At 35.5% G+C, this 11,841-nt stretch overlaps 3 protein-coding genes across 3 annotated transcripts; 2 read left to right on the forward strand and 1 right to left on the reverse strand.

The window, feature by feature from the left end:
* The first annotated feature begins 218 nt into the window (after nucleotides 1-218).
* LOC105321383 (tripartite motif-containing protein 2) lies at nucleotides 219-1,895 on the forward strand. Its single transcript, XM_066083349.1, has one exon. It carries the CDS (start codon nucleotides 219-221, stop codon nucleotides 1,893-1,895), a length of 1,677 nt encoding a protein of 558 aa, XP_065939421.1.
* Nucleotides 1,896-3,031: 1,136 nt separating this feature from the next.
* On the forward strand, nucleotides 3,032-5,751 carry LOC105321382 (transmembrane protein 187). Its single transcript, XM_034451541.2, has 2 exons — nucleotides 3,032-3,110; nucleotides 4,790-5,751. The coding sequence occupies exon 2, from the start codon at nucleotides 4,805-4,807 to the stop codon at nucleotides 5,621-5,623; it is 819 nt and encodes a 272-aa protein (XP_034307432.2). The 5' UTR covers nucleotides 3,032-3,110; nucleotides 4,790-4,804; the 3' UTR covers nucleotides 5,624-5,751.
* A 1,743-nt stretch (nucleotides 5,752-7,494) lies between these two features.
* On the reverse strand, nucleotides 7,495-10,616 carry LOC105321380 (acid phosphatase type 7). Its single transcript, XM_011419648.4, has one exon. It carries the CDS (start codon nucleotides 10,411-10,413, stop codon nucleotides 8,869-8,871), a length of 1,545 nt encoding a protein of 514 aa, XP_011417950.3. The 5' UTR covers nucleotides 10,414-10,616; the 3' UTR covers nucleotides 7,495-8,868.
* Between the last annotated feature and the right edge of the window lie 1,225 nt (nucleotides 10,617-11,841).

Below are 11,841 nucleotides of genomic sequence, written 5' to 3' on the forward strand. Positions count from 1 at the left end.
ATTAATAAAGTTGTTAAGTAAAAATATACTATTTATCAAAGTGTTATTTAGGCCTTCATTGGTAAATCAAGCAATACAAAAAAAATCATATAATGATCATTCTTCTTTTCGAATCACAGTTCAGGATCCCCAACTATATGTACAGTTAACTCGGTGAATGTCCACGGATCCGGACTCCTGTGTCGTACGTTTTCCACTTCAATATCACGGTGCCTGATATGGATCCTTATCAAAGAGCCCAGGATGTCTTACAATGTCAGTTATGCGACAACTGTATCCCTGAAATGTACTGTGAAGATTGTCACAAATACCTCTGTAAAGCATGTTTGAGTCAGCATATCTACGATGAACCAAAACAGCACAAAGTGCTGCCATTTGATAAGCGTGATTCTACTCTTTCTTACCCTAAATGTCCCAAGCATTCAATAAAAGAGTGTGGATTTTTCTGTCGACACTGTGACATTCCTGTTTGCGATCGGTGCATTTCTATACAACACAATGTTCATGACGTAGTAGACATTTTTGAACATTTTAAAAGCAAGAAAGAAGTTTTACGAACGGATTTACAGGAACTGGAGAAATCATCTTGCCCTGACTATCAACAAATGCTATCTGACATTCCGGCTGAGAAAGCTGAACTGCATGCAAACTTCCAAAAATTAGGAAAAGCATTTGACAAACAAGGAGAAAAATTGCATAGAGAAATTGATATCATTGTAGAGAAACTTAAATTTAATCTTGATCAAATGGAAACCAAACAACTGGCTAAATTAACTATGCACGAAGAGGAGATTCAGCGCTTGATATCTAAAGTCAAACAGGCTATAAGTTATGTGAAGGATCTACTCAACTGCAATGATATCTGCCTTGTTTCTTTATATAAATCAAAGAATGAAGAACTTAGAAGCATTCCGTCAAAACCCAAAGTTCTCTTACCACACTTCATGCCCGAAAAGATTAACCATGAGCAGCTATTTAAACAATTTGGTGTATTGTCAGCACCATTCATGGAAACAGAAGAAAATACCGTAGATTATCTAATGCCCGTTACTTTTCCTGCAGAACGACTGCCAAACAATGAAGCACTGATTATCACATCAGTTAGCACTGATTATGGAGTCCCTAATGGACTACACAGTGTGTCTAGTTTTAATGATGAGGAATTCTGGACGTGTGGTCAGGACAGTATAATGAGGCTGTACAATCTCCAAGGTAAACTGCTGAATTATATCAAGACCACGTCAAAGAACGACCCATGTGACATAGCACTGACGGCTTTTGGAGATTTAGTTTACACTGATAGCAGTGATTGTACAGTGAACACAGTAACAGACACAAGGATACAGGGTATTACCATATGTCAGGGGTGGAGGCCAAGCAATATATGTCGCACCTCTTCTGGTGACCTCCTAGTCATCATGAATGGAATAGATAATGAACGAACAAAATTAGTACGACTCTCGGGCTCCAAAGAAATACAAAGTATTCAGTACAACGACAAAGGTCAATCTCTCTATTCCTCTGGTTGTTATAACACTAGATACATCACTGAAAATAGAAACTTCGATATATGTGTTGCTGACTGGAAAGCTGGTGCAGTCGTTGTGGTCAATCGAGTCGGAAAACACAGATTTACCTACACTGGTCCTACAAGTAGTGTCAGCGAGGAACCAATAGATCCACGCGGCATTGCTACAGACAACCTTTGTCAGATTCTAGCAGCAGATTGTGGAAGCCATCTTATCCACATCCTTGATCAGGATGGCCAGTTCCTTCGCTATATTGACAGCTGCGATCTAGACTACCCGTGGGGTTTATGCGTGGACTCAAATGACAATCTTTTTGTGGCTGAATGGGGCACGGGTAAAGTGAAAATAATCCAGTATTACCCTTGAAATTTGTTGATATCATATGATCAAACTTACTACAACTGACATGTCATATGCAACAAGATATTAGAGGATAATCTTACTAGTATATACTGCAAGTTAAAAAAATTGTACATGCCAACAAACTGATACATGTACATGTCTGCATGTCAACACCTAGTTTTTAAATTATGTATGTCGGCAAAATTTCTAATATATGTTATGTTTGCCAAAACTCCGCCTAAACAGACCGACAGACGAGACATGCATGGTTATCAAATATGTTTCATGTCAACAAAATGTTTTATAGATTTGTTTATATCACAACAAGATTTTAACATCTTAAGACATATTATTCAATAATTATGCATTGATTTTCATCATCAGCTCGAAATGGTTGTCGTTTTATGCTATATATCAACACTCACGGTTGTTGTTATACGTCTAAGTAAACTATAATTACTAATTAACTTTCTTTCACTTCCTATTGCTGAGAAGAAGAGGTGGCAAATATTGAATGTTTTTCTTTGATAAGTATGTGTTGCAAATAACCCCCCCCCCCCCCCAAAAAAAAAAAAAAAAAAAAAAAAATTAAATAAAATAAAAATTATTGTCAATCTTTATTTTCGGCTCAATTAAATTAAATATTGATGCTTTCATTATGTTTTGATTTATGTGGATTTTATTTCGGGCAGCCCCAATATTTGGATAACGTTCCCCTCAGCCATTTTGATTTTTTCCCATTGAATTTGCAGAGCTGCGTCGTTGGATCAAGATAATCTTTATTAATCCCTTATAATCATAAATACATGTTATGCATGTATAAGAAGCATTTTTATAGACTGGAGGTTTTTATCTGAACCTGAAAAGGCTCAATATATTTCATTATGTAGGCAGGGGTACAGTGACCTGCAATTGTCTCAAGTAGAGCTTATTTAGATGTTGTTTTTTTTCTGTGAATTGAACGGATTAATGGATAATATACATGTAGGTCATCAACAAACTTGTGAATGATGGTTGCAGAAAAAAATATACTATTTCAATAATTAAAAAAAAAATGTTGAACACTAAGCAATGCAAAAGCTAAAAACCCAGAATTTCATATTCAATTACAATTGACCAAGTTATAGTGGTAACGGCGGCTCGTAGTTTCCGCGCCATATCTTCTGTATACTTAGATTGCGTAATCGCAAACTCTTACATAGCGATACCAAGTGAATACTGGGTCGTTCTTGATGATTGGTGAGTGTTTATTACTATTTTTTAATCAACAATCTGTGTAGGAAGATGTTGATAGATGTTGTTCATGATTTGAATTTTTATTAGAATGATTTTGGTTTCATCTTAAAGTGGACTCTAACGGTAAAAGTTGGAAACAATTTCATAGTGTGACACTTCACACCCCCTTTTTATCTGTTTATAAATTTACTGTCACTTATATCATTTTTATTTAAAATGACGAATGATGTCTCTCTAGCTGGTACTGCAGTACCTAGTCATATATAAGGATATATAGACCAGGCACGTAGCATCGTTCTTGAAAGTTGGGTGGGGGGGGGGGGCATCCAAAAAATCTTAACAAAAAAGCAGAGACATAAATAACATTATTTATTTTAAAAAAAGTATTGAACTAATTTCCGAAAAATACGGTATGTCTCTGAAAAAGGGTAAAATGGAAATTCTCAAATCAAAAATATTTAATTTTTTTTTTTTTGGGGGGGGGGGGTTAGAGGTGCATGGCGTTCCTTAAGCTTCAGCCTCAGTGTCATTGTTGGTCTCTTATTTCTGCCTCCATATCTTGCATGTTCCCATTGTTGGGGGGGGGGGGCAACTCCATTAAAATTTATTTTCTTGCATGTAATTTTACATAAGGAAAGTGTCTGCTGTAAGCAAAAAAAATGCTTCCTGATGCTACGTGACTGTATATTAATTTACTAAAGGACTATGTGCGGTATGGTCAAATATCTGCCCCCGATTTCAACCAATTTTTAAATAGTATCGTATGAAAATGAAATTTTCACAAATCATTGTAAAGAGGATGCCTATAACTTTAATCTTGATTTTAGTCATCATTGCTCACTCGCTGTTTATCTATGACGTCACTTAAATGACCTAATTCCCACAAATTTGCAAACAAATGAAGATATGCTCATTTTTGCTCTATATTTTGCATTCGGAAGTATAGAGCGCAGGTCTGCTCAAGTGCGATTTTAACATATGTTTTTCTTCAGATAGTTATACATATTATACTAAAAAATGGTACTTGAGCAAGCCTGCGCTCGATGTTTCCCAGTCGAAAAACCATCGGAAAACACCCATATTTTGCTACAAAACATCAATTTATCAAAATAATGCAATATTCATGACGTCATTTCTACATTATGACGTCACTGTGGTGATAACCTTTTACACCTTTATTTTCAATATGATTTTAACTATCTTTCACCTTATTTTAAAGCTCTTTCTAAAACTTTGATTTTGGGGGGCAAAAATTGCATAAAACCGCACTTAGTCCTTTGTCATTCTCAAAATAAGTACCGGTACTATAATTTTTAAAATATTATGAAAATTTAAGAAATAATGTACATGCTGTGCACTGTGCCACATGAGGTATTAAGTATTTACATGTAATGCATTGTGTGCATGAGATATTATGTTTAGATAATATAAATTATAATAAGTATAAATGCAGACATCATGAGAAAAAGGATACAGGGCACAATTATAAGCTCTGACTGATAATTTTAAAGGAATAAGTAAATTTTGATCAATGCAGCATGATGCTTCAACTTTTTTGCATAAGAATTAAAAAAAAAAAACAAGAAACTTAATCAAACCCTTTCTTTTACATTTATATGTACACTTTGAATATCCTTTTTATGACCTGTAATATTTTCTAACTTTGATTCATGTAATTGTAGTTTTAAAGAATAGAGATGCAGGTGTCTCCAATGGTTCAGGTGTTTGGTATGGTTACCGTGGTTACAGCAGCCATGTTGTACTCTGTCCACCTTGGATTCTTCGACTCCGTCCACACTGAGATTGGAAGACAATTTTATGCAGAAAGATACTCTGCAAAATGGCGGAAAATTTTTCCACCATGGCTTAACATGCCATACAATGCATTTGTGAACATAGGCTACGTGATCTTGGGAGCTTTCTACTGTGCAAAGACATCAGTGGCCCTGGGTATCAAACAAATACAACGATCGGACAGTTTTTTATTCTACACGTTCAACATTATGTCTACTTTCTATGGCGCCATTCAAGCGGTGAGGATCTTGACCCAGTTTCACCGAGCAGCTGTAATGGACCAATGGTACACCCTACCTTTCTTTATGTGGGTTTACATATGGTCCCGTCACCTTGACTCCAGAATTGGATCAAAGAGCGTGACCTTTTGGACAACCATATCATTACTTTCATATTTACTGACTCTTGTGCATAAATATGGATTTGAACTTGCACTGGCGTTGCATATAGTTTTTGCAGTTTATGGTGCTGTTACTATTTATAGAAAATTTCCTATTAAGGAGGCTCAGCAGCCCTTTGTTTGGGCACTGATTTGTTGTATTGGGTTTGTTGTCCTGAAATTGTTGGACTTGGAACTGCCAAAAATCAACCAAATGTTTGAGAAGATATCTGGACATTTCCTGTCCAAAATAGCTGACATTTTTCAAATCTATTTTGTGAATAAATACTTTGAAGTATTGACTTTACATAAAAATGATAGAGAAAGGAAAAAATCTAAATAAAGTTGTTGAAAATAATAATTAATGCTTAAAATCAGGAAGGATGTTACATGTAGCTATATTATACAAATGTTTTATACAACTTATAAGGAAGTAACTGCATGTATGTGTCACACAATTCCTGTATAAACTATAATTTCTTTAAAAGATGTTGTTCTGTTGATAATAAATATTTTGAATTTTAAGAACAATTTGTTTTTCCATTGAATTTTAAGCATTTCGATATAAGGGTGGTTTATGGACCAAATCAGTCTCTTGTGTCTTTTATTCATATTTTAGGTCTAAGAGATTAAAGCTCAAAAGCGATGCTGATTTTTGTCTTTTTATATATTTATAAATATGATATATGACAAACTTTAAAATGCTACAAAATAATGACTTCCACTTGGGGGTCAGAAGATGATGTGGAAAGCTGGTTTATGAGTAGTCAATTTTCATATTCAAAATGACTACTGAATATAATTATGAAAGTTGTAGATGGTTATACTGTTCTATGGCTACTTTTGTGTGGATGTTTTAAAAACACTCAATTTCAAAAGACACTCCACCAGCATTAAAAAGCACCTTTTCTTTCCAAAATAAGACTTATAGAGAGTAAATTTTTAAAGCAATCTGCAGCAGTGTAAACTGCTTGAAATGTTATCAACAATCAAGCATATCTGAATAAAGTCCACCAATATTGCATGTGTGGATCTAGAGTGAGAGTAAGATTTCTCAACCCCCCCCCCCCCCCCCCCCCCCCCACCCAGTTCAGTCTCAATGAATCTCCCCGAGATTACTCAAAAATGGCCCCAGGATTCTATGGTGTCCCATTGTGTACTAAATAGTATTCCTTGGGGTTCCTTGGTAGGTAAAAAGCTAAAAAATGCTGTGTTCAAAGTACTTGATGGATGCAATAGGGCATCAGTTATTTAGATAGATATATATGCTTGCACTGGCAAATGGATCTCGCTGGCAGCATTGCTTCGTCCACAGAAATAAGTGATAGAAATTGGGCTCAAAAGTTTCAATACAATTCATGTGCATTGGCTTGCCAATCTATGATAGAGCTCAATATTTATTTCTCTTTCCATCCTTGTAATTTCTCTTTCCATCCTTGTAAATTTTTTTGTATAGACCCAAAGAAAGATGTATTGATCTATTTGTATTATTTGATAAACATTTGTAAAATAAAAATAATTCCACATATTTTGAACAAAAGATTGCATTTCTTAAATGTATATTGAGTTACATATAGGTAAAAAATAAATGCTAGATTTTAATACATGAAAGATATTTTATTTATTCAATAAGTATCTGCATACATGTCTAAAGCACTGTTACAAAAAGATCTGTGCACCAAATGCATACACATAAACACATTGTATATCTCTTATATGCATGAATGTAGACAAAATAACTGATAAAAACAATTTCTCTTTTCTATGCATTCAGATTAAAAGGAATTACAGCTCTCTCTCTCTCTCTCTCTCTCTCTCTCTCTCTCTCTCTCATATAAAACATTTTCTTTCCAAATATTCACACATATGTTACACTGTACATGTTGTATGATAACAAAAGAAACCAAGGGTAATGTAGCTATCAAAAAAGTCAACCATCACAGATTCATGGATTCCAATAAAATTTTACAGTGACTGATAATCAAAAAATAACTGCTCACTGATATACAGCATATATTTTGTATTTGGAACACATAAAATACATGAATTGTACGAGGACTCCATTGGAGCCAAGGCCGCTAAAGGGCAGACATATACTTTTCTTTTTTGCCAGACAGAAGAGCTACAACTAACATTGACTAAAAATCCATGCACTGTTTCTTTTCATAATTAGAGTTTTTTTGTCTATGTAGTACCATATAATCTCGTCAATGAAGTTTAATACATATGCAATAATGATAAAGTAAAGTTTTAATGCATGGTCAATGATTTGAGTATTTAAATTAGATCATGTAGATGGGAATGACACTGTATAGGAATGGATAAATGATTTATTTATAATCTTAAAATTGTAAATTTGAATTAATTTCAGTTTAGACAAATTAACATAACAGAGGGGAAAGATGGAGAAGACACATACAACATTGTTGTACAATCATGAGCTAATATTGTTACAACAGTATCATAATAATTAAAATACAAATTTAATTTAGCCTTTGAATTATATTTTAAGTAAACACTTGTAGCAAATCAATGAAAAATTTAACAGGTCAAGTAGTCCACCTAATTGTTACATGTAATCTGTTCAATTCTGGTTAAAAAGGTTTTCATTAAAAGGGGAATAAAAATCATAACTAACTTCAAATATATACATGCTAAAACTGTTAAAAAAGAGTACCGGTAGTTTCAAAATATGCAAAATTAGTGAAAGAAATTTAGCATATTTACAGCATTATGAAATTACAGATTCCACCAGTACAAGAGACTAACAGGGTGAAAAATAAAAGCAATAGTCTTAACAAATATGTGAACTGTCATGGAAAGGCTTCGGAATCCTATTCCTCTCTTTTACCTTATTGAATTTCCTTGCCAATATACCATTAATACATTCAAATACATGTATGTGGCAATCCGACTTTTATGGATCGCCAGTTTTTACAGTTTTAACACATTTTGTATATTCCCTTTTACAAGTTAAACTTATTCATTAAAGTTTTATAACTCTGTGAGCATGGGATACCCACAACAACAGCTGTAACTTTTCAAGTAATACATATTTAACATAATATACAATCTAATAAAAATTAGAACTTCCATCCGCTCCCTGGTTTTTTATATGACGCATGGAAGATCTTCCAAGTGACATATCGGAAATCAGGGAGTGGATGGAAGTTCTAATTTCAATTAGTCTAGAATGACATATATGATACACATACTTCAACAAAGAAACTATAACAATAGTCTGACCACACTGACATACACAAAACATGCATGGACTTAATTATCTGGTCCACAAGCTGAAAAAAAGTTAGAAAGAACATGAAGAAAAAAAACCTTTCTTTATCTTGACTTATCACAACCCCATTAATATCACACACATTACATTTTGTTATCAATGAACAAATACACAGTGTGTACTTCATGTCTTGCATGTCTTGTTTATACATTTCTACTTATATGTACATCCCATTAACAATAATTCTGTTTGAGCAAAAACCTTGAAGATCTGATGATCAAAGTTTTCTGGAATAAAATAAATAAGATTTTCTTTTCTTTGGTACGCAAAGATACACTTGTAAATAATAGCCTTTACTTTGGTAATGACTCCTGTTTCACAAAGCACAACCGAATAACATTCAAAATCTTCTTCTTGAAACAGAGCCCGAAAAGTAAAATAATCACGGTAAAAGTTAACACAGTGATGCGGTGCGAGTAGTCATCCCCGTTCATGTAGAAAAATCGCAGACTGATGATGTCATTGGAATCGTCCTCCTGCTGTTCTCGCCATGCTGCCCCTGCCGCACCTAGAGGATCTGGAATAAAGATGGAGCTTTTGTTGAAGGGGCCATGAATCCGCTGGATGATCCAGCGACTGTCATATAAATCATTGTCCTGTGCACCTAGGACTTCCCAGTAGATATGAGTGTTGTTGTGGACGTGCAGTCGTCCGTACATCTCATGCTCCGAGGGGGAAATAAACGACGACCAGGCTCCGCCCGGCTTACTTCCTTTCTCTGTCAGATAAACGTTCCCCATGTTGCCAATGACGATGTGAACAGTTCCCCTTGGGTCGAGGTAATTATAGGCCAGGACACGGTTTTTATACACTGGCCAAGTTCTCTCGTACATGTGCTGATGACCACTGAAGACGAGATCGACTCCGTAGAAATAAAACATGTCTTCTAAATGAGTCCGGACAACTGAATGGGCCTTTGTGCAATCTTCATTTTTGTCGTCGGTTGAGCAGTAGAGAGGACGATGGGCCATAACAATGATCCATGGATATTTCTGTCGATGCGTGTTGGCTTCTTCCAAGTCCTGTACCAGCCAGTCCATGATTTTCTGAATGTTTTGCTTATTTGTGAAAAACACCTCTGTTGATATACAAATGAAATGAGTTTTTCCAATGTTCACGCTATACCACAAGTCTTCTTGCTGCATTGGCCAGTTTTTTCCAGGGTTTGACAGTCGATGAAAATAATGATTTCTGCTGTTTTGAAACATCTCATGATCACCAGGAATGGTCATATAGGGAATGCGAGCAGCCATTCTTTCTACTTTTGAAAAAAATTTATCCCCAACAGCACCATTTTCTCTGCCAAGATCATACGCAATATCACCCAAATGAAATATTGAAGCATACTTTGTTTTTCCCGTTGCCTCATAAACAATAAATGGCAGACTCTTCGTCATTGTCCCCATGTCACCAAAAATCATAAAAGTTTGCTTTCCGTTAGATTCGGGTGTAGTAAAGCTGAACTGATCACTGAGCGAGTCGCGTTTCTCCCCTCTGACATTATAAAAGTACTTCACACCTGGTCTCAAGTTTGTCAACATGACCCTGTGCAGATACTGCAGTCCGTTCGAGTTTTCAGGGAAGTACACGGTGCTACCAGACGCTGACGAAACGCTTTCCACTGAATTGTCTCCAGTGTGATATTCCACTACAGACGAATCGTTCCTTACAGTGGACCACATCACTATCATTTCATTCGTCGTTTTCCCAAATCCAATATGGACTTGTTTCGGAACATTAAGGCCTCCTTGCTGGGTAGTCTGGTCCGCGATGACAAGAAAGAACACGGTGCATGCTTGAATGCAAGCAACGTAGAGGAATCGAATTTCAGAAATCATCGTTTGGGTGTTTAGTGGCGTTTACATCCTGCAAAGTCCTAATTTTGTATTCAGTATTACAAATATGACTAATGGAGAACGGGATTGAGTAAATAATGCATTCATCTGCGAAATCAATTTCTCCCAAACGTAAATTTTCTATTTGTAAACAATATGCGACGTAAACAAGTTGACGCCATGTTGGTTTGTAATTTTACAATTAGTAAGTCGTTCGTGCAATAGTCGAGTTCGTTTTACTACTACGGTGTTCCGTTCAGGGCATAAACACTATCGACCCAGTGCGACGCGACACGGGCGGAAAGGGGGGGGGGGTACATGTAACTAAGGAGCGGAGTAGATATATCTATTTACGCATTTTTGTTTGTAGTCTCTGTCCTGATGACCGGAAGGCGGATTTTACCACAGGTGCTTGGGGACGGGACCCCTCCCCCTTCTTACAATATTCACCCCCACATTCCCGAGTTATTTTTTCATCATTTATTTATTAAATTATATGTTGATGTATGCTACACTAAAAAACTTCACAACTATATAGACATGTGCATGTACCACTGGAACATTTCTTTTTAGTGTAGCATACATCAACATATGATTTAAAAAAAAAAATTAGGTCTGGAGTCGCAACCAGAGGTTAAGCTAAATGCATCGTTCTTAGTTATTTGAAAGTCAAGTGGAACTGAATCAGTCACCCCGATGACAAGACAAATAAATATGCTTATTTCATATACTAGTATGCATATACTTGGTTCAGTGTATATTTAATGGTGGCCAGTGATGGTGAAATGCCCACCCCTTTAGTTTTTATTTATATACATATTTTTTGTCTTAATGGTGGAGCGTGAACTGTAGTTGTTTATTGTTCTACGGAGGTCACCTGTTTTCTATACATACAGCTATCTGTTCGACAGGAAATGGCATCCAATTCAAAAGTCTGACCCTGTTATAGGGCAACGTATGTAGTAATTTTAAAAATAAATTGTCCGTGTTGGGGCTTGCTGCGCTTGAAAAAAAAAAAAATAGGCATCTGATATCGGAACAAGTCTTAAAGCCACCATTGGTCAATGAGTTCATTGGGCTTTTAAAATTCAGCCGTTGCCATTTTAGATCCTTTAAATGGTCTGTCATTCTTTGTTTACTAGTATAAAGAATGAACATAATTATCATTTTTTAGGATATATGCTGTTACATGGTTCTTACGGACAGGGTGACAGGGTGTGACAAGAAGAGCACCCTTACTTTTGTTCGTCTCTTTGTATTAAAAAAGGCTTAAAAACTCCTTGTCTTTTTTGGTAAACTCATCAACTGAAGATCGCACTGTTTGGGCTTTTTAACTTCGATTACACATATCGAAGTTCTTCAATATCTTGCTCTGTTTCTCAACGATTTCATCAGAATAACAGATTTGTCTAATTCGGGTAGTTAATGACT

Source organism: Magallana gigas, chromosome 4 (assembly GCF_963853765.1).
Source record: "Magallana gigas chromosome 4, xbMagGiga1.1, whole genome shotgun sequence".
Classification (NCBI taxonomy): Eukaryota; Metazoa; Mollusca; class Bivalvia; order Ostreida; family Ostreidae; genus Magallana; species Magallana gigas.